General features: G+C 39.9%; 1 protein-coding gene and 1 long non-coding RNA gene across 5 annotated transcripts in view; one reads left to right on the forward strand and one right to left on the reverse strand.

Annotated features, from left to right (window-relative positions):
• The window catches only part of LOC117153173 (zwei Ig domain protein zig-8), a 116,433-nt gene that overhangs the window by 72,995 nt on the left and 20,394 nt on the right, over window positions 1-23,044 (forward strand). For both annotated transcript variants that reach the window (XM_033326938.2, XM_033326941.2), the window contains one exon: window positions 22,646-22,856. In XM_033326938.2, the coding sequence (XP_033182829.1) occupies window positions 22,646-22,856 (211 nt within the window). The remainder of the gene's footprint in view (window positions 1-22,645; window positions 22,857-23,044) is intronic.
• Window positions 1-23,044, reverse strand: part of LOC117153174 (uncharacterized) — a 79,637-nt gene that overhangs the window by 46,232 nt on the left and 10,361 nt on the right. Inside the window, exon 1 of one of the 3 annotated variants that reach the window (XR_013059536.1) lies at window positions 231-1,868. The exons of the other annotated variants lie outside the window; for them this stretch is intronic. This is a non-coding gene — a long non-coding RNA (uncharacterized LOC117153174). Of the gene's footprint in view, window positions 1-230; window positions 1,869-23,044 lie in introns of those variants that run through there. 3 annotated transcript variants of the gene reach the window in all.

Here is a 23,044-nt window from a genome sequence, read left to right on the forward strand (position 1 = left end):
ACTCTTGAATTTCAAATCGTTCGGAGATATTCGAACGAATCTGCACGATACTTTGTATCGGTTTCACGTGTCGATCAATCGACATACAGGGTGAGTCACAACGCGCGGGAAATACGACAGGAATCGATTCAACACACTAAAGTAGGAAGAAATGTTCACATACGACGTTCTTGATATGACATTTTTTTCGACAAATAGTTTGTTTCGTGTCGTAATAGTTGCTTACCTACCTTGGGAAAAATTCCTCGAAGTGAGCAGGTCCAGCTTCAACAAAAGCGTAAATGCATCGCATTGGATCGTCGAATTTGTACGAATTTATCGGTAACTTTGATCGTCACGATGTCGAGGAGTATTAACACAGGCAACTGAAGTAGTAGAAACGAGAGATTTTAAACGTCCCCATAACAAATAATCGCATGGATTCAGGTCCATCCAGGGAGGGAGCCAGCCAGGAAATAAGGCCAACGCGACCTGTCCATTTGCCAGGAAATCGTTGATCTAAGTAATGTCTGGCATCGTAAAACAAGCTGTAACTCCAAAACAAGGTCATATCGACGTATGTTTATACGAACTCCTTATTTTAGAATGCTGAATCAGCCACTATCGTACTTTCCACAAAAATTCGGCTTACCGTGTATAAAGTACGTAGAAACCCACAAGATAACCAAAAGAATACACACATGCGAACACGAGACGCATAGAAAATGTCCCAGAACGCTTAATCTCAGATTCTTCGCTTAATTGCATCGAGGTTAATGCCAGACTACCATGATTCTTGCAGTATGAGATAGAGAGAACGGTTGTCGAAACGGTCGATTTACGATGGTAGTTCGCTTTATCAGATTTCCAAATACCATTTTCATCAGACGCTGTTCTGTATGACGGAGGATCACGTCATGCATCCGGCCTCTGAGAGGAGACAATAGAGCAGCGAAGGGAATCGCGGAGGAACACAGTGAAAAAGGAGAAGTCGCTGTATGGGCGTAGATTCACCTATCGTCGAGCGCCATACAAGCAATACCCCAGGAGCTTTATGAACGATTGGACTCGTATTTCCGACGGAAAGTACATCACCGTGGACGTTTCCACGGCGAAAACAACGAGAGGCGAAGCGCTCGCACGTTGCCTGGTTCCAAGGAAATATGAAAGCTACGCCCGATCGGGCAGCTATATTTCATAACTCACGAGAAGGACGACGTTGGTGAAAAGAATCGTCACGAGTATCGTTTCTAAGTGGCCCGTGAAATTTCGCTCCCTCTTCGCAAGCTCTCCGTGTCCCCTTTCATTCGCCGCGCGACGATCGGTATTCTCGGCTCTTTCACGGGTATTTTTTGAAGGTGGTCGCTCGCGTGAGTGTCTGGCAAGCGACCAAGAAACTTTCTAGGCTGCCACGATCCAAACCACGGTACAGTAATGACCTCAAGGGCGGTACCTTTTGTGCTATCTTTCTGTTTTTCCTCTTTTTCCTTTCGTTTCATCTCCATCTCCTTTTAGCTTACTCTCTGCTCTCCCTTCTGCGTTTCGGCTCAACGATGGATTTTAACAGCCATTTCATCGGCAATTTACGCCCAGATTCAGGCTAATTAGCCGGAGAATTGTTTGCGGTTGCAAAGAATTCCTCGCCGGACTTTTTGTTGCGTGCCTATCATTCGCGTAATTAAGCTTGCTCGCGAAACCCGCGAAACATAATAAAGTCGAGTCTCCGTTCTTCTATCGTTCCATACGTGTTATTAAAAAATTCCACGGAAAATTTCATACTCTACCGACGAGCTAATTTATTCGATCGATGTACACGCATGCACCAAGTGCACTATCCTTCGTAGATATCCAGACAATTTACTTCTGATTTATAGTCATAAAGACTACAGTGCTAAACTATCTATTGAACCATATAACAATAATATATCTTAATATTTATATCGCTACATATATTTATTATTTAAACATCGTCGATTGTATTAATGTCAAAAAATTCGTCCTTGTGAAAAGATAAAAAAAACATAAAAATAGAATGTTTGCATCCTCGGCTCAATTGCTGAGAAAATCGAACTGGGAAATTTATCAAGTATACTCGAACATGTTTAATTCCACACTGGACAGGACTAAATAATCGACATAATTCTAAGTGTGAAAATAAGTTGAAAATGTAGAATAAAATCCGAATTTTATTCTCGGATTAATAAAAGTTTTAAAGCTTCATTTAAAGGAAAGAATAGAATGTGAACACGTTTACTTAGGACTCGGCTTAGTGCTGTTTTCTCAGAAACAATGCATTCTGTGAAAAATTTTATTCTGCATTATTGACTTATTTTCACACCTAGTAGGTGAATTAGCCATGTTCACGTATATGTGATCAATTTTCAAATTCGATTTTCTGGAATACTAAGTCGAAAATGAAGAATTTTGATTCCATATCTTTGTCTTACTCTTGCACAAGGAATCACACCATTTCCGTTTTTATGTTATTTGGACGGACCCTGTATTTTTGTACGAATGATATCTGTTTGATAACATCTGGATGTGATGGAATCTGACTGAAATGACGAACGAAACTGTTTCCTGATCACGTGTACCGGATAAAACGGAACGCTTTGATGCTTCCCTATCGGAGATCGTTCTCGCTTTTCCAGAGAGATGAAAGCCGACGCAAAAACAAAAGAAAGCTTCACTCGGTTTACAGGGTATTACGCGCAATCCATACTGATGTAATCCCGACGCGTACTATCCCCTGGCCCTCTGAAGGTCGCAAGAAATTCCCGATCAGAATCGTCCAAAGGGACACAGCGGGATTCCAACCGCTGCTGTTCCATATATGTATGCACGTTGGTAATTCCACCCTTCGAGCTTTCTCGCCCGTTCCAGAAACTGGCCATTCGGTTGTTCGACTGGAGAACCTTCCACGAATTAATTTGTTCCTTGGGGTGACATCCTTCAACACCAAGAATACTGAACGACACATGGTATTACAGCACGCGGATAATACGGTGTTTCTATAAGATTCATGGTGTTACGCCACGAGGCTTACCATAGGCCGTGTCCCTAACCGTCGCTCGTGATACTACAGTGTCGCAGATGGATCGTCTTATAGGACCGGCGAAATATATACAATATAGCGACAAGCGCGTAGTTGCCATCAAGCAGCGAGTTCTAGAAACGTCGATTCGCCTGCGGTCCGTTATTTCATCTACACAAAGAAGGTGGCAGATCATAGGCCGAACGGTGGTGTGACCCGAGTGTAGTGGGGGTCGTCTCCCAGAGAAGACAAAGAAAAAATCGAAGGGTAATCAGTATCATTTGGGGATTCAAACGGAATGTATCGAGAGGTTTAGACGAATAAAATCCAGGTCGCTTAGTCTAACGAATATATCAAGAAATATCATAAAGTCAGGTCGAATTACTAACAAACTAATTGTATTTATCATTAAATAATTTGTGACGTGTTCATTATAATTTGAAATATTGTTAAATATACAAGTTTTATATAAACCCTGTTAAACTCATTTGAACCACCTCTGTTATCTTAATTGAAATAGGAGAACGATTAATTCGTTGACGCGTTTTCCTCGCGACCGCGTCTCTCCGCGAACGGTCGTAACAGATGGATTAGAATTAACAGAACATACTAATTCTTTTTATCTACGGTAGCTTTACAGATATTTTTGGATTTAAACAACTTTCTTTTATATGGTAAAAATACATGCAATAATTATAGCGTAACAAATGTGGATGAAGATAAGAATGATTTTATGGTATAGGGAATGTCCCTATGATACCCACTTTATGATATTAGGATATTTATGGAGTATGAGATAAACCTGAAAAGTTATTGAGCAAAGTCTTTAAGAATTATTATCTGATCTTATACTTTAGGTTGTAAAGAATCCTTATGTATATATGTTAATTTTCTGTATAATAAAGTACTTCGTACACACAACGCACGTCCAATCAATTTCAACTCGTGATATCATGCATCTACGAATTTCTTCTTATTAGTTATTGATTCTATAACGTAAATATTCGATCTCTGTTCTAAATTTTATGTCACATTTTATCCAACACTCGTGTGTAGTAATACACGCACGAGTTTACAGTGCATTTCTCTCTTCATATACCCTTCGGATAATGCATGTTCTAAAAAGTTTGGAAATATACGCGGTGAGAAGAAGTGCAAGTTCCCGGGGGGCCAAGTACTATTAAGACGCGGAATTTTCAACGTCAACAAATAGTAAACCCTTTCTCAACAACGTGGTAAAACATTCTACAAAAATACATATCTGAGAGGAAGAAATTTGACCCTGCGGTGCGTATTTTTACAGCCCAGCATAACGGCGAGTATCATGGAAAAACCATGCTCTTTTTAACGTCGCGTATTAATTCCTCGCTACGAGCAATATGTAAATTAAAAATCGCGTTACAACAGGGGAGAGAACGAATTTTCGCTGGTTTAAAGCCGCTCTAGGATAACGAGAATTACCAGGTAGTTTACCCAGAGAACTGTCTTCTTTCGCCGTGCAAAGGAAGACGATTTGCATGATTTATAAACTGCCAGCATCCCCCGTGAGTCTGCAACGTTGAAAACGGGTAAGCTACCCCGTAGCCAAGGTCAACGAAAATTCGCAATTCCGGCCAACAAAAGGATCTCGCCCTGATTCCGACGATTCTCTTACATACATGCATGTCGTTATGGTAATTCTGATCTTCCATGGTGTCCGAGAGCGAGTCGAATTTTGAGGGAGACATAGCACAATGCGAAGGTCCTCACCTCTTCGCAGATTTTATCATCGGCAATGGTTTTTATAAGAATAGAAAATGATAGTATACTGGGATACTTTCGGATAATAATAATAATAAAAATCGTCATGTGGCTTGAAAATGCGATTCGCTTGTAATATTTATTGAGATAAACGAAAAAGGTTATAATTTCGGTATTTGTTTTCTACGAGATCATTTTACGAACTCTATTACGTTTTCACATCATTTTCTAGCCAATCGTGTTTCTTTTCTCTATAACTACTCTTAACAAATTGTTTAAATTCGAGAAGAAGAATTTTAATATGAAATAGGTAGTTGAAAAAATGACTCTGGAAATAGCCGATAAATCTCAAATTTTGTGTAACAAACAAATAATATTAGCCTAGTTGTTGTGTTTCAATCTCATTAATCTTACTCTACATAACTAACGTTATTAATGATTTTTTTTATTAATATCCAGAAGTTGGACAAAAACGGATATTTAATTCTAAAATCAAACGAGAGATACACAATCTTGATGCGAAACTGTGTCACGATATACTGAACTTGAAAATCGCTGCTCTCTAAAACACGGCAGATCTAATTTATCGTATTTCTCATTTAAGAGCTTCATATCTAACCATGAAAACGCCAAGTGACGAAAAATACGATCTCGCTCTTAATTGTCCAATTAATTCATGAAAAAGTAGGAGTAAAAAATCTTCTCGACGCCTCGCAGCAGTTGATCGCGAATAAGCAGGTGAACTTAGGACATCGAGTAGACGATTCGGCGAAGAAACGAAGTTATAAACGAAGCCGGTGTGGCTCGAATAAAAATCAAGGGTCGTAGGTGGTTACGAGGTCCCCGTGGTGGAAACCCTGGATGAAAACTCGATCAACGTCGCCATGGGTTTGGCGTGTTACAGTGTTACAGAGGGGCTGAGGGGGATGAAAGTCGTTCGATGGACGAAGGGTGTCCAGCAACGCGATTTCTTCTCCCCTAGACGGTCATACTACATCCAGACGTCGTCGTGGATATCGTAGCTTTCGAACAGATGAGGACCTATTGGGAGAGGAAGGTTAGACATGACCGTGGGTTGATTTCAAATGATCCTGGATTTCCAAGGGTGAATAAAAAAAGGAAGACTGTCCACCGGAAAGTGAAATGAATTTCTCGCGGCAAACCATCGTTTTTTCTTTTCTTCTTTTCCTTTCTTTCCCTTTCTCCATTATGTTCGTGCAGTCTTTCTTTGTTTTCGTTGTTTCCAAGAAGGATGCTTTAGCGGTTGAATTTTATATGACGCGATCGAACGAAGCATAAGAAAGAGAAGAAGGAAGATTCAACCCCGTTGTGGAAGGGGTGGTAAGCAGAGGAGGAAAAATCCCAAGGGAATGAGAATTTCAATGCGGATCGTAGTCGTGGATGATGATCGATCTTTCTCGGTGGTTGGCTATCAGGAAGGCAGAGCTTCAAAGTGCTTTGACCGCTCCCTTCGTTCCATGGATTTCCCTTCTTTGGACAGACTGGATGCCACCACCGATGCTCTTACTGAACGAATAGGTAAGGAGGAAATTTGTTAAAGGGAAACGAGATTTGATAGTCCTGCTTGAGGACCTTTCATTTCTTCGCTCCCCACATCGCGCTACGAACACTTCTTCTATTTGCTCGAACTAGGCAGTTAGCGAACTAGAGGCGGAGAATTTGGGAATTTTTTCCCGGTAACGGCGTGAATTTCCACTGAAACGCCGTGCTTATCGACGTCGATCGATTCTCGTTTAGCTTTTACCATCGGAATCGCGGCTTTTGAGGGTGTTGCGGTTCCCCAGCTCCGGTGTCAATTTGTGAAAATGGAATTTTCTTCCATTCCAAGTGACGTATATTTATGAATTCATCCACCATTAACTCTAACAATTTTTAGATATTCTCTCTAAGGTATATTCATAACTACGAGTCCAAGTCGAAGAGATTTTTGTTATCTGGGAAAGACTATGCATTCGAACTTTTTCAATACTACCCATAATAGTTTATAATAGAACACATATAATAAATGTTCACATATGAACATGAACACATATAGTAAATGTCGACCATAAATAAAAGAACAGTTGCTCGATATATTTATTGAAAATTTCTAACGAATTTTGCTTGATTCGCTATTTTATTTCATAAGGTACGTGTAATTAAATTAAGTAACAGAGTTCTAATGAAATAACAAAAAGATAAAAGCAATGGAAAGTATTGGTATCGTATCAAATATCAGAAAGTACCTTAATATTCATATCTGACAATATATTTGGTTGTTCGAAAAGTTTCTTTCGCTTTATAAGGAAATAATATATTAGTTGAAAGAATTATGCACGAACATAATAATAGAAATATAACGAAATGAATCATACCTAATTCAATAAAATAATATAAAACAAAAATTGTTGTTCATCTGTTATCACCTTATGAAACGAAAGAAACTTTTGGGACAACCTGATATGTACACGTTAATTCTTCGCACAGAAAGGGTTAATAATTGAATCCGTATTCTAGCGCTTCAAAAAATCAATAGCACAATTTCACTATGAATTTGTCCAAGTGTCATCTCGTTCGAGTAGCCGCGAACAATAACGCGATGAAAAAATTTAACGGTAAAAGTTGTGTAATTCGAAGCAAGTGTCGCTGCGCCATATGAAAAGGAAGTCGGTGGTTCATCGATCTTTCTCGCGGTTGGTATCAGGACGGCATACCACGGAGGTGCTTCTGGCTTTTGCCTTTGTTGGCTCTTCATCGGATCCTTTCTTCGGGCCGTGTCGGAAGCAGCTGGTTTTGAAATATCCAATGTAGTGGCGAGATCTCTCTTTTCAATACACGGTCCAACAGCAGTGCCGACGAGTTTACCACTTGCAGAGAGTAGAGGCCAAGCCCCAGGTATGCGGACTGGGTATTCGGTACAAAAGTAGTTTTTCCAAGGCCCGTTTGGCCGGCATCGAAGTTTCAAATGAGTTTCCTTTGAAATTTAACTCCCGCTCTCCCGTCAGTGTGAAAGTACATCGACCGACACTTTATCCCCGATCTACACGTGTCTGCAGGAAAAGTCAGGTCGAACGGGTCGAATGCAAAATTGAAACTTCACTCACGATTTGCGCTTGATGAGGAAAACCGGGGGGAAAACCTCGATAGATAGAAGGCAACCGTTTCCTCTCCGCGAAGTTGTTCCATATACTCGCTGAGTTTGGGAATTTTACGAGTTCCCATGTGAATTTGCGCACGTACGTATTCCAAAAGTCGCAACAAATCAAACTAGGTTTCCAGGGGAAACAACCAACTATTGGGATGTTTTCTGAAAAAGTTATTTCTGTGAACATTACACAGAAAAAACGTGACGAATTTATTTTTGTTGATTTTTCAACTGCAACGCTATTTGACAGCTGGAACTGAAGATTTCAATATATTTGGCGTTGACGAGTATTTATGAAATTCATCGACAGCATATTACACAACACTGAATTATTCTGAGTTGTGACATATACAAATTGTTTTTATCATAATGGAAAATTTGTTGTTTTAAAAAATGTTTCGGCTACTTGACAACTCTTCCATGTTTATTTGTATCCTGTTAAATTGCGATGCAAACTTGAAGTGTCATCAGTTATCGAGTAATACTTGAGAAACTTTGAGGAAATTCTTAGCTGTGATTGTTAAGTGCATAACGTCGAACGAAATAAGATCACGACAGCAAGGCATTAAAGAGACAGAAAACGGAGTTGAGAATGGAGGTGGAATAGCCAGAAACGAATACCCTGAGTCAACGGATTCTGCTTGCAGATGATCCTGGTATTCAGCCTGCGGAAAATTATTGGATAATCCTCTTTCACCATAATAATATGGTACAAACGATGAAACCCAGATATATTTCATAACTTCCACCAGTTTTCTTTATTCTTCTCTGGTTTATGAACTTCCATCGTATTAACCAACCAGAAGTGCAATAATAATTGTAAAATTGAAGTAACTGGACACATTTCTTAGTCATCACATTTGTTAAAGCGTAACGCACAATATATCCGCTATCGAGAAAGTTACGAACTTTTCGAACAACCTAATAATGAAACACAATATCATTTCCTTTTATTGACATTTTTTTCACAAAAATCAATCACGAGAGATCGATTTAACCGCGAAACATTCTCTCGCAGAACATTATATTCTCTGAATTAATTTAACCCTTGAAAGGAAACTTTAAACCCTTTCGTTCAGCAATCACCCTTTTGCCAGAGGAAAAAGTTTTTAATTGAAAATTCAGAAGTTGCAGATTAAAGTTGTGCTTTCGAACGCATCCAGAGAAACAGAGGATAGGTGAATGGGTGGAGGATAGATGACTGAACGTGTATAAAAGTTCGCAACACTGCTCCTCGAAAGCGAAACAAATAATAATAGACCAACATAATCATCTTTCTGGATCGCGACCGGTTCTCGATGAAACTCGATACCGCGTTCAGCGTCAAAGTAGCTTCACCAAGTGCTGAATTACACGTACCGAATAGGATAGTATACTAAGCCGAGTTCGAAGCCCTGCTTAAATTTGAAACGAAAGTGGAACGGAGTTTGTCCTAAGTCAGGTTTAGTGGACTTAGCCGAGGGAATTTCGTCAGTGATAATTAATGCTGGATCTTAGAAGAGATCCTCAACTACGAAGATGCAAGTGAATAGCAAATGACAAACATTTTGCAAACGGGCGTACGTTGCCTGGTCGATTTTTTCACCCTATCGATGATTCCTTTTCGAAACTACAATCACTTCTCTCTGATGAATTTTATTTTTCGTTGCTCGTTCCACTACTAAATTAACTACCCGCTGGTTTATGTGAAACGCGACAATTACGCGGGAAATTGGGATGCCTAATGAAAAAGATACGCCTGTGACAGAATCAATATTCCGAGTTTTATTTCATTTTACGTGCAGCAGCGAGCCATCGAAATTAGTAATCAACAAGTTACCAGTGATAAAACAGCGGCTGCTGTTTACAACGTTGTTAATGCACCTGTTTGGATACCGATGATTGATCGTAATTGATACTGACATTCGATATTACGTGATCATTTTTGATTGAATATAATGTCCGTGGGTTATGAAATGGAAGATATTCATTATTCATATTATTGCTGGATGACGTAATGCTGGACGTAGGTAGCACCGTGAAAAAGGCCGAAGACGTAAACGGAGAGAAATAAAGAAAGAGAGAAAGGAGTCGAAAGAAAAAGAAAGGATAACGAATCATAGAGCAAAGAGAAAGAAAGGAAAAAATTGGGCCTGTTATTTCGAAGCTAGAATATTCGGCTCTTTCAACGTCACAGGATGGAATCATCAGCTTTTCGGTATTGTGGAAAACGTCATCGATAGACCGGATGTCCACCTACCGGCCGGGACAGAAAAATTGTAGCCTATTTCCAGCGAAAACGTTGAAAGCGTATAAAATAAAAATTCATAGGCGGACCGGCGGATATTCCATCTCTCTGGTCGACACGCAATTTTCATCCTCTAGCGTGTCGATTGTGTTCCCATTGTGAAAAGCGTCTCTCACCGCAGAACCGAACGTAAATATTACCCTCATTACTCAAAAAATACTGGCGAAACCCGGCTCGTATCAACGTTCGACCACTTCGTTTCGCTGATTAATGACAACGGAGATTCTTCCACAACTATATCGACCAGTTGCTGGTTCGAATTTCGTTTCGTTGTTAACGAAAAACCTGGATAACTGGCGCTCTTAACGTCGATCCTCTGTTTGCCCCACATTTTTACGTAAAACAGGATGAAAAAAAAAATAGAGTAGAGAATCCAGAGAGATGACTCTTCGAATTTACGACAACTGCGTTGCATCCAACCGTTGGCCAGAGTTGGTCGAAATTCGACATCCACGCATTCGTGGATTTGCTCAGCGGAGCAATCAGGCGACAACCTTTCATTCTTTTCCCCAGATCGTACAATTTGCAACGCGGGAAAATAAGCCCGGACACGTTACATCTCGCTCGAATGACGTTCTGCCGTGTAAACCGTTTTCATCGTTTCTTTCCCTATTTTTCATTTCACCAAGTTCACGTGGTTTTATATTTCTCTTTACCTCGAATGACTTTGAATCAATAATCGATATCTGTTTGATACACGACAGGAAGAAACAAAGAAATTATTCCTTCTGTGGAAAATGAAAATGAGAATTAGATTACTCAAGATAATTAGAGAATTGCTTTTCTTGTATCAGATTAACTGTTATAACCATTTCTTGTGACTATGAACTTTTTAATGATATAAATCTAGGATCATTTTGCTTCTATTCACTTGATCGAAACGAACCAGTATAACAGAAGAATTTATGTGAAGAACGTGATAAGTTACATTGTCACATTACATATGTAATTTAGTGGTTAAAATTAAAATTAAATTTGCGAAGAGCTCACTCGATACTTGATCATCATTGAAAAAGAAAATATCATCTTCCGATATCTTAACTATTGAGTGAGGGGACAATTCTAAACATGTCAAAGTGGGTCGTCATTATAAATGACCGACAAAGTAAGCACGCGTAGAAATCGCTGCATAAGTTTCCTGGTTGCTTTCCAATCGATCGAGGACGGTTACGCGAGAATTCCTATTTGTCAGGGGTCATTATCTGGCGAAGAAAAAAGAGGAAATTATCGGTTAGCCGAAATAATGAGTCCCAGGAAGAAAATGTGGTTCTTTTTCCAGGTATTTTCGCGGTCTCGATAGAAAGGAGGGGAAATGAATAAGTAGCAGCTGACTAACATCATCTGTTTCTACTGAAATTGGTTTCAACTTACAAGTACCTTCGCGTGACAAGAGAATAAAAACTTAACATGCACTTGTGTGTAATCTCAGATTAAATCTATCATAATTGAATAGCAGACTATGAAGATTTTAAAATGCGATTAATTTTAGTAATTAAACGTCCTGAATGTTGATAATTAATTTAGAAATATCTCGACTTTATGAAAGCTCTTTATTTTTTCGAGCAAGATATTAAACGAGTTAAACTTCCTCGAAGCTATAAAGGTATATAAAATATACGCAAGTGTATGTAGGCAATATACTACGTAAAAGTGAGTTAAGAGTGTCCTCGTTGGTTATTTAAAACATCCTTATCAAGGAGATGATAATTTTGGGAAATATCGCACGAAACAACAGAAGGAGAACTCAGTGGCTACGATGGCTGACTAGGACGTTCCACTACTACTGCGTCTGGTCGTCGGTTTCGTCGTGGACCATAGTTACTGTGTCAGCATATTCGCGCGAAATACAATTGACGAAATAGTAATAACGTAGAACAGCAAGAGACGGTTGTAAAAGCTGCGAGATTCGGCTTTTGACAATCGTATTATTCGCATAAATGCACCGCATAACAATCTCGCGTGTTCCCATGGCAATGTCAAACAACAAAATATCGTTGTTATGAAAGAGCCATGCGTTACAAAAGCCGTGCGAAAGGGTGACTATTCCAAATTCTCGTATGCAATTGAATCCGAAACATTTTTCCACCTCCCTTCATTCTGATGCAATTTCATTTGTTCAAAGACAGATAGTTTGTAAAACAGTTAAACAGAATAGAATGAAACACAATAATAAAAATTGCAGGGATTTTTCAACGAAAAAAGAAGAGAGAATATATTGTTTGCTATCCTCGTGGCGATTGTCAAGGGGTGGCGTAATGTTGACAAGACAGAAGGGAGCAGAAACTCGAAAAGTGACAAGGAAACGTTGAAAAAAGGAAATGGGAGGCGAAGTGGCTTGAAAGTGGGCTCATCAGTATGCAAAATGCAAGAGTCGCGAGGGTGCACGCATAGCCCCTTGTGCCCTCCATTTACCCGACAGGCAGCCATACTACTTCGCTGTTCAACCACCTAAACTCCTCGGAAACCATGGTTGCTACACAGCTAACTTGTTCTCCTGCCGAGCTCACACAGGTTCCTTTCATTTCACGCCTTTTCCATGCATTGATTGCGCGGTGAATACGTAATTGCATTTAGAATTGAATTTTCACGCTATTTTTTCTCCTCCAATATAACAAATTACTGTAGCTCGTGAAAATATTTACGCGCCTGTAGAAACCTTTTGCAAATATATAATCATATAATGTTTGTAACAAATATCTCGTAACTTTTATATACATTTTTAAACTGGTCTTAAATTTTACCAACGTAATCATGACAATCGTGTTTCATTAGAGAATCAATGAAATTTGAAAATATTTTATGTTTATAAAAATTTCCTATAGTATGTATCATATACATGCATCAAATACATTCATGAGCGACTATATAGAAGATATCATATATAATATAAGAAAACGTAATGGGTGATGTTCAACTTCTGCGTAAAACAAATACAAAGAAAATATACATTTCCAAGAACATTTCGCATAACACTTTCCTTCATGGTTCGTCGAAACATATGTCTGACAATTACAATCCACTTCTACTGCACGCACTTCGTTTTACTGCTACTTTCATGTTCCGAGCTTCGGGCAAATTACGGTTACGACACTTCTTTTTTCTATTTCCTTCCCTTTCGTTTCTTCATTGTAGCGTCTTTCCCTTTTCCTTCTATCATCGCGTATCGACGCGATCCCACTGACGCGTTGGCAAGGCGTCTTTGATGTCCTAATGAAGTTAGTTCTCTAACTACGTCGACAGTTAGGTTGCCTTCTCTTTTTCCTTCCTTTCGTTGCGTTTACCGAATCTGCACTCTCTTTACGAGCAAGGTGAGAAAGATGCGTTCTTTTCTTCATCGCGTTCACAGAGGTTTCTTCTTTCGCAACTGAATCGCACTGACGAGCGCGTGGCCCTTTTATTTATCAAGTACTGCACGATACACCTTTTATATTCTAGCCACGAGGCAAAAGGTGGAAAAAATGAATAAAGGAAAGGTGGCAAGACGAAGAAATAGATCTGCGTTGGTATAATTATGTAGCCTCGTTTGTTGCAGACGCATTAGCCTCTGTTTAGACTCGTGAATTATGAAATCGCGAGCGTGCCGGCCTCTTGAAAAATTAATACACGCCTTAAGGAGGAGTAGTGCGGCGAGATTGCGCCGCGCGGATGATAAATTCATGGCCTAGATGCGAGCGTTACTCCGCGGCTAGGATAATTCTCACGAAATGGAGCGCTTTCTGGAGAAGGAAACGGAATGTCAGCGATGACGATGACGATAATTCGAGCCGCTTTCAAACTTCAGCCGTGACTCGGATGAAAACGTAATTTATCGTAAATTCTTCTTTTTTCCTCGTAACGTCTTCTCCGCACGCTCTGAATAACTCCGAGCTTTCCAAACACGGAATTCCCCGTTTATTTTTCTGGAATTTCAAACGTGAATTTCACGAGACGATAATCCACTGGCAACTTACACAGCGAAATCCAATTGATTGCACACAACGAAAGGCGAGAATGTATCCTCGGTTTGTCAGAATATTGACGTAGCTAGGAAAAGTAAATTTTCCTGCATATATAGGTTTGGAATTGTAAATGCTTCAAGTAAAAAAATATCGATTATATACTGATACATTTGAAGATTAAAGAACGTTTTAGTTTTACGATTAAGCTAGTAATTTTTGGGTTTTGAGACCTTTTAGTAAAATACTGACCATACGTATCCATTACTATTACTGGCAACAGTACATCATTTCTATTTTGAACTTATCACTATTTATAGCTTATCATATATGTTAAATCGCGTTTGCTAAATAATATGACTGGGTTCGATGATTAGAACAATCCTATCATTAAATGTTATGGCTGGTTGCGTGTATGCAAATGGTCTGCCAGTTCTATGATCCTCGTGTATTTTAATTACCTTCGATCACGTGGACGCGTGTTCGTATTTCTACCTTTGATTTTATGACCAACTCGAAGCAACTCGTCGATGTCTTATCTTTTTGAGATCAGAAAACGGAGAAATCTTTATCGAAGATCGAAACTCAGCTGTCAGTTTGATCTTTTTTGAGACCTATTGTAGATACAATATTTTGTTTTATTGTACTTAAATATATTGTTCTATTGTAATTAGACAGAAAATCTTCATGCACGAGTTGAAATCATCTTGGGCCCTTAGAAATTCGTCGAATGATTTTTATTGTATTTTTCAATCTACATAGATACGTGGCTTTGATTTTGTTTAATTAGAAGAAAAATCTTTGTCGAGGACTAAAAACATCATTATTTCCTCAGAAAGTTGTTGAATGATTTTTACAGGATTTTTAAACTTAGATAAGTAAGTTGGGTTTGCTTCAGTCAGAGAAATTAATATGTAGCGTTTCTTGATAATCTTTGAAATCTCCTCGAGCGATTTCGAGTTGAGCAGGATATCAGAAGCGCGTGGTTAATCGAACGGCATTATCGTCTAGGCCAAAGCAACGTGTAACGCAAGAAAGGTAATCGATAAAAGCTCAGTGACCCGGGAACCTTGTTGGTCACCGATTAGTTTAGGTTAGTCGGAGTCAGGTATATGCCGCGCCCACGTTTCTCATCAATGGCTTCGATGTGTTCGTTAAAAAATTGAAGCTAACCAGATAACAACAACCTTCTTCGTTCCATCGAATCGACGTTTTAATCAACTTCTCATACCACTCGATTCGCGTTAATCAAATCTTCCTTTTTTCCTTTTTAACCGATCGTTAATTTCCCAAGTGAAAAATTGCAACGATATATTCATAAAGACAAAATTTTCACGAGAAATTAATAAATGAAGGAGTTTGATTTATGCAAATCACGTAAAACTGAGAGAGCGAATTCTCTTTTCTCCGTGAACGGCCAAGTTATAATCGATACGACGAGTTAATTATTCGACCTTCGACGATTTCGAAAGCGTCGTGGTTGTCGAAAGCTGGAAAAAATCACGGACGAGCAGCGCTAGCCGGTTCGCGTAATCCGCTTTGACGGATAGACGGGCTGTGTATGTCGTTTTTCGCGTCGGCGATGCAATTTTTTTCACGGACGATATTCGACTTTTCTCGATAAACGAAATCGGATTAAAAAACGGACGGCAAGCATTTTCGTATTGGTCGACGCAAAAAATTATGCACTTCTTTCTCTGTGCTGCCACTATGTTTAAACACAGTGGCAGGCATTATTTTATTCGACTTATGATAAATTTTATTGATTTCATTTTATAGAAGATTATTTTTAAAAACAGAATTCACATCGATACACACACGAAAAAGAATGCCTCTTTCACTTTGTTAAAATTGGAAATTGTTATTCGTCCAGTGATCGAATGGCTTCCAGATAAACGATGTCGATAGTTGAATTATTTTTAAATGAAAATTTATGACGTAAATTATTTTCATATGGAAATTTTTAATCAAGTAGGACCACCTGAATCGATACATATTTCTTTGCAATTATATCACGATATTTGGTAATAAATGTTGCTTCCAGATAAACGCTATCGATAAATATAAATTATTCTGAATAAAAATTTTTCATATCAATCAGTGATGTGTCTTTGTTCATTCGAATCAGTATATGTCTTCTTAATTGTATTTCAATTTTCCCCAAACTCAATGTTTTCCTCCATTATATGTAATTCTTTGATAGAACAATTAACAAACTAAAACTTACACTTGGTAACTATTTTCATAGGAAGAAAGACGCGTTTCGCGAAATTATCTGGCTGGCTTTTATTCGTCGAAAAGTTTCAGCGAAGCGTAAAACCAAAGCAGAATCGACTCGGTTCGATTCAAAAGTGTGGATAATGGTTGGCATAGTCCAAAAGGAAGTCGACGAGCGCAATTCTTATCGTTTCTTACGACCGACAAAAAGAGAATAAATAATTTAACCAAAGAACAGCGATTCGTTTGTACGATTCGATGGTTCATCGTGAAGCGCCAAAGCTCATCGAACGTTTTTGCTACTTCGGCTCTTTTCCTCAACTTTCAGTTTCGACTTTGGCAATTGGAGCCGAAAGGAAGTTACACTTTATTCATCGAGCCACTTCCTTGTCTGTTTCTAACAGGAAGATCGAGGTGTTCCGGTGTTGGGACGCGTGCGAAAGCATGAACGCCAATGAATTGCATTTAACGACACCTCGTTACTTTTTCAATCTCCCCTCGTAAACGAATACAGAACCTTAACACAGAGGTAAATTAAAGGAAGAAAGTAAATCGAAATAGTTCGCGCACGAACAACGTTTGTTCTAGAATTGCCGGGATCGAGTCTTCACGCAGATTAAACCCGGAGATTATTACTTCAGAGTCAACAATCTCTGAAGTCACAGGGACCCGGTTAACTACATTCACACTGTACTAACTATAAACCTAACTTTCTTGAAAACGTAGTCTTCCAACAAATTCTATTCACAGTACGATCACCTCCTCGGATTTTCTACCACCTGTTACAATACAGGCTACGCCATACAGGCAAAATCTATCGAGCTTTCCGGATCCGCGATTTCATTCATCTCCAGCGGACACGAATTTTCGAAAACCACTTTCAAAGTCCGCAGCTTGATCAATTCAAGCTCCTGTGAACTATCTTACTATGCTTCTTCAACTTTGTATTAATCTCTGAATCTTCTGAATCTTGAATCTTCCGGATAAAGAAAATGTGACGAGAGCTGTAAATCACAGAGTAATAAATTTCAATCGAACTCTGGTCGCTGAGTGTGTTAATCAAGCGAAGGAAAATCGAAACCTGATCGTTGCAAAACATAGATGCACAGTTTCTTCTCTCTTAGTTTCACCCCGACAGTTACACTTCTTTAAATTCATTGACACGCTCCATCAAAAATATAATCGATAGGATATCTAAGTAATCATCTGTAGAATATCACTATCGACCGATCAGAATTGAACTAAACTTTGACAAGATCTCGAACATTTAAACAGATTCTTATCAGATTTCAGATTCGAAGATTTCAGATACGATCTCAGGCCCAAAGACTCATTTTGACACAGTTGTCGGAACACAAGATCGTATTATATAAACGTATAAATAAAAACACTAAAAACTTAAACATCGCTCATTCGATGAAACTTTGCCGACGTAGTTTCGAGCAAATGGAACTCTATTTCGTAATCATACCGCGGCGGAATTCTTATCCCGGAGGAAGGTTCATTTTGACGCAAAGAGAACGGACGTTACACAGTTGAAGCGACGCTTGAAATTGTTGCAAGCAGTGCTGAAAATTTCCAGGTCGATCTCGCGGCGACGCGGAAACGTGGTCTAATTTAAGAAACATTCGAGCAGAGGGAATCGTGTCGGTGGCACGGTCGATCTGCCGAGCCAAACGTAGGGTCGCTCGGTGTTGCCTGAATGGTGGCCATAAGGTAGCTCTTTCCTCGAGGAGAAGCGCCAGGAACGAGCAGAGAGGCTCGTAAGGTTGCGATGAAACGGCTTGGTAGGAGTTGCATTTTTATCCGGCCCTGGTCTGTGTCGACGTAGCAGATGAAAGCGGTTATGCCGGCTCCGTATATTGCCTCGTCCTTTTGTCTCCCCGCCAGCCGCGCGAGCAAACACCAACCCCCTTCGCCAGCCACGGTTTTTCCATCTTTTGCTCTCTTCGTGCCGCGACCTCAAAGCCAGTTCTATTTCTGGTGCCATCCGACTCGTATACTCGAGTAAACTGGCATACGACCAAATGCCGTGATACACCGAGCCCCTGCCACGCCGTACATTCTTCTCACCCCCTAACGTTATGACCCACCGCTCACATTCCGCCTTCCCACCCCACATCGTGGACCATTACGCTCTGCCGTGTGCTGCTTACGTTATTATTGTATAAATCAGCCGCACGCGGCGCTGAATTTTCTTCTCGTTATGTACAAAGCCGATTTCCAGCAGACCTGCGCGGCCTGCATCGATTTACCTTCGACGTCTGCCTGAACAATTTTGAGCATGGATTTCTGAAATGGTTGTTTTCTTGGGTTTGTCGTTGTGGAGAGAAGATTGAAATTAAATAGCAGACACGAAGATACTACAGGCTCGCGAAGGTATACATGAAACATTTTGAAGTTACGCTAACTTTGTTACTATTAGGTCGTCCGAAAAGTTTCTTTCGTTTTATAAGGAAATAATGGATGCACAACATTTTCCGTTTTATATTATTTCGTCGAATTACGTATGATCCATTTTGTTCCATCAAACTAAAGATCACAACGTTCGACAGATTAGGTTTCATGTTTGTATAAAGATGCGTTGTTGTAAAAGGCGTGTCTGTAAAAGAAAGACACTTTCCGGACAACCTAATACTACTTAATCGACTATCATCATCGTATTGATGAATACCGAAAACAATTTGGAAAATGTATACAGAAATTACATGATATTAATTGGAAACGTTCAGATTGTTCTTCAATTTCACCAATATAATCATTCGTGCTTTACTTTCACAGCGATTTCACAGCGATGAACCATTGAAAACAGGTCTTACAGCGTCGAAAACCGTGTGTCCATCGGACTTTGCATCCCTCGAGACTTCAAGCGTTCCTAACAACATTGTAGTATCTGACTTGGAAATAAACTTCGATGAATATACATGTTACCGATTCACCAGATTGCATCTGTATCTTATCACCACGTTATTGTTTGAAAAAAGATTCCCATAGTAGGATACCGTGGAAGAAGGTGCATAAAAAGCATATCGGAAGCGTTACGGTTTTCCCAGCGTCGATTTAATTACCGATTAATCCCAGCTTCTTTTGTTCTTCTCGCTGAATAATATCTACGCTCGTCCGGCGAGCATGGTTGATGCTCGTATCGCCACGGTTGTTTTAATAACGGCGATAAATCTACGGCTGGCTGAATGTATCCGAGGCAGGGACTAGTACCTCTTTTTGTCATCGGTGGATTATTGCGTCCCACCGTCTCGCGACGAAACGTCGCAGACCGGGTTCGATTCCGTTGCCTGGATATTACGACATTATTAAAAATCGCCAGGCCGCGCGCAGAACGATCGCAATTTAGATTCTTCGTCTTCCATGCCATTTCGACCGTTCTTTTCCTCCTCGTCCCCTTCTCACATTCTTCTCTTTCCCTTGTCCCAAAACAAATCATTCAGACCGATCGTTTATCCTCTCACATTCTCGCGAAACGACCAATGGGAAAATGGCAACTGGATGCAGATCGGAAATGACTGCAGCCCGATAACCGGATATCTAATATCCCACCGTTTGCCCCGTCCAACGTTGAGAAATACGAGCGATCGGATAAGCAGTGTTCACTGACCATACTGGGTCGTTACCACGAGCCACTGTCGTTCCGTCTTCGACGTCGTTTCATTTTCTTCTTTTCGTCCTTTAAGGCTCGGGCTACTTGTCTTCAAGATCGTGAAAAATATTAATTGCAACGAATATGTTCGATCGTTGCCACGTTATCGAATCGTTATCGCTTCACCCTTCTTTTCTTGGCCCTATGAAGCTTTATACCTTTTTATCATCAAGATCGTGAAAGATATTATCTGTAACGAACGTACTTGATCGTTATTACGAACTATCGTCGAGTTATCGGATAAGCTCAGCATTTTCTGATCATACCCGATCGTTACCACGATGTTTTTAAGTTCAGTTGCTTGAAAATTGTGAAAAACATTAAGTATAACGAGCATACTTCTTAGTCGTAATTATAATATTAAGTCTATTCAACGAAGTATTATCGAATGTTTAGGCAATATTCGCTGATCATATTCAATCTTCAAAGACTTTAAGCTCAAGATCGTGTCTACAAGGTCGTGAGAAATATTAATTGTAAGCAGCGTATTCGACAGCTGCCATGAACGTTGACATTTCACCCTCTCCCTTTGGCCCTTTAAACTTCGTGCCGTCAAAATCGCGCGAAATATTAATCGCACCGAGAGGAAAGGCTGGCGCAGCTTTCTGAAGCATCCTCGGTACTAGAGGTGTGCTACTTGTCGTCAAGGGTCGCAGAAACTTTTGCTCATAACAAGACGAACGAAAATGCGAAAGGGAATGGATAATCAGAAGGAATTATATAGAGACTACTTTGCATCCTTCCATCGTGATTTTCGCGTCTTTTCGGTACATCAACTAGCCCGAGCACCGTGCATCATTGAGGCGTTGTTATTTGTCGAATTAAGTCGTTTTTCAGCGAACTACGAATATTCAACATCTACCCAATGAGCTTCTCATGAAGCTGAAAACGCCATCGCGTTCGAAGCGTCGAATTGGAAGAAACGTGGACGGTGATCTTGACGAAGATATATTTGCCAAGCGCAAGTACCTTTGGACCGCTTTAGACCGAACAAGTCGAATTAAGGATCGAATTCTTCACGTGAACGTAGCCGGTGTTCAGGAAGAAAACTCATAAGAATTGATGAACCGAGTTACGGGGAAACTCGTAAGAAATAGTCCGCGAGTTGAGAAACTCGTGAATTTAACTGAGTAATCAGTAAACTCCCATTTGCTCGGCCCCTCCCCTCGCCCCTAAGCAGAACTGTGGAGTGAAAGTGGGAAAGTAGGATGGGGAGGATTAATTATTTAGCCCGAAGCAATAAGATATGTCAAAGGTGGCTCTAACTATGGAACGTGGAGCTGCTGGACCGGTTCATTGCTGCGTTTTATTAATGGTGCTTGCCAGTGACATAAGAAAATAGCGATTTTATTTTCCACGGCAAGAAAGAGTAATTGCACCGTATATTAACTCGGACTGGCGTTTAAATTACTCGGCGTTATTGTTGCAAACGATAAAAATAGTTGAACCAGTCTCTCCGGTTTACGCCGTTGGATAATAAAATTATACCAGCATAAATAATATGACGCCTCGTCTCGACCCGGCGTTTCGTCTTGATAAATAAAATTTCGCTCGAGAACAAGGAAACACGAGGCGAAGGAAATACGAACTTTCCACTCGGTTCCCTTTCGTTCTCTTCTCTCTTCTCTTCGTTCTTTTCTCTCCAAACGATAGAGATTTTCACGCGTCGCTCCATTAAATTCCACCTATACGTATCTCCCTTCCACCCTTTTCCTCTTGTTTTTCTCTTCGCGGCCGAACTTTCTTTTTAACAGTCTCTATCCTTTATCTCGGCCATAAGGTAACGACGTCGTAACATGTTACTATGTTATGTATTACGTTGCTCGTAACACGGGTGTAAAGTAGCGAGGCGGAAAGGAAATAAGTCGTAACAGAGCGCTGATTTACGGGGCGCAAGTGTGCATTCCTATGGCTCCAGTTTTAAGGGAGGAAACCGCATTTGTAGTCGTACATATCAGACGAATCTATGTCGGCTAGATTAATACTCTTCATTTGCTGTGCGAGCTTTTACTCATTCGCTTCAATAAATATACTTGCATTTGTCGATCGATCTGTTTGTTTCTCGTTTCGACAAATTGCGATTTTAACACTGGAACTGTCGACGACTAAAGTGTGAAAATCAAAGAGATAAAAATGAGTTGTTTTTGAAACAAACAAGTCTTCATCCACAAACTTTACAGAAGATCGTTCAAGCCTCCAGAAAATACATTGTTGCAAATCTATATCTTAAGTAAATAAACCTTTATCCATATATCTTACCAAAAATTATTGCAATTTATAAAATTATTCGGAAACATACTAAAATACTCATATCGACGATCAAGGCATAAAATTTACCGTAGAAATCAGAACGTAGGTTTTCTGAAAAAGGCAAGCAAGTCTTTATCCAAAGACAGCCCGTAAAATTACTGGGAAATATTTTAAGCGATTATCGACCAAGCGTGTCAAGATTCTGGAAAAAATTGACGACAGTAAATTTTAGTGGATACTCTTAGGTTAATTTCCAATGGCTGAAATTAACTCAAAGTTGATCTTCTTAAACTAGAAAAGTAATTTTAAGAAGCATTTGCATGGCCTGATGGCAGGTTCGTGTTTAACACGACGGTAATTCCATTACGATGTATTTTCAACGTCCTGCGCGATCTTGTTTCAGGTGTCCTGGATGAGAAGCAAGGACCTCCACATTCTCACGTCGGGAAACACTCTGTTCAGCTCGGATACGAGATTCGGGCCTCAGCATACACCGGGTAGCGACGCGTGGACGCTCAGGCTGGACAACGCCAGGAAGACGGACACCGGCAAGTACGAATGCCAGGTGAACACCGAACCCAAAATGATGTATGCTGTTCAGCTGTCCGTGCGAGGTAATTGCAGTTACTCTCCTAGTTCGCCTCTTTATTTAAATCCGCCCACTAAATTGAATTGTCCTTAAGCCGGTCTTCGTTTAATAGGTTTGCCGACTCCTAACCCGGTTGAATATTTTTCACAGTATTCGCCCAGCGATTTTTAATTATATGGTAATACTTGGAAATATCTGAATGTAATATTTCCA

This window comes from Bombus vancouverensis, chromosome 11 (genome assembly GCF_051014615.1).
Source record: "Bombus vancouverensis nearcticus chromosome 11, iyBomVanc1_principal, whole genome shotgun sequence".
NCBI classification, from domain to species: domain Eukaryota; kingdom Metazoa; phylum Arthropoda; class Insecta; order Hymenoptera; family Apidae; genus Bombus; species Bombus vancouverensis.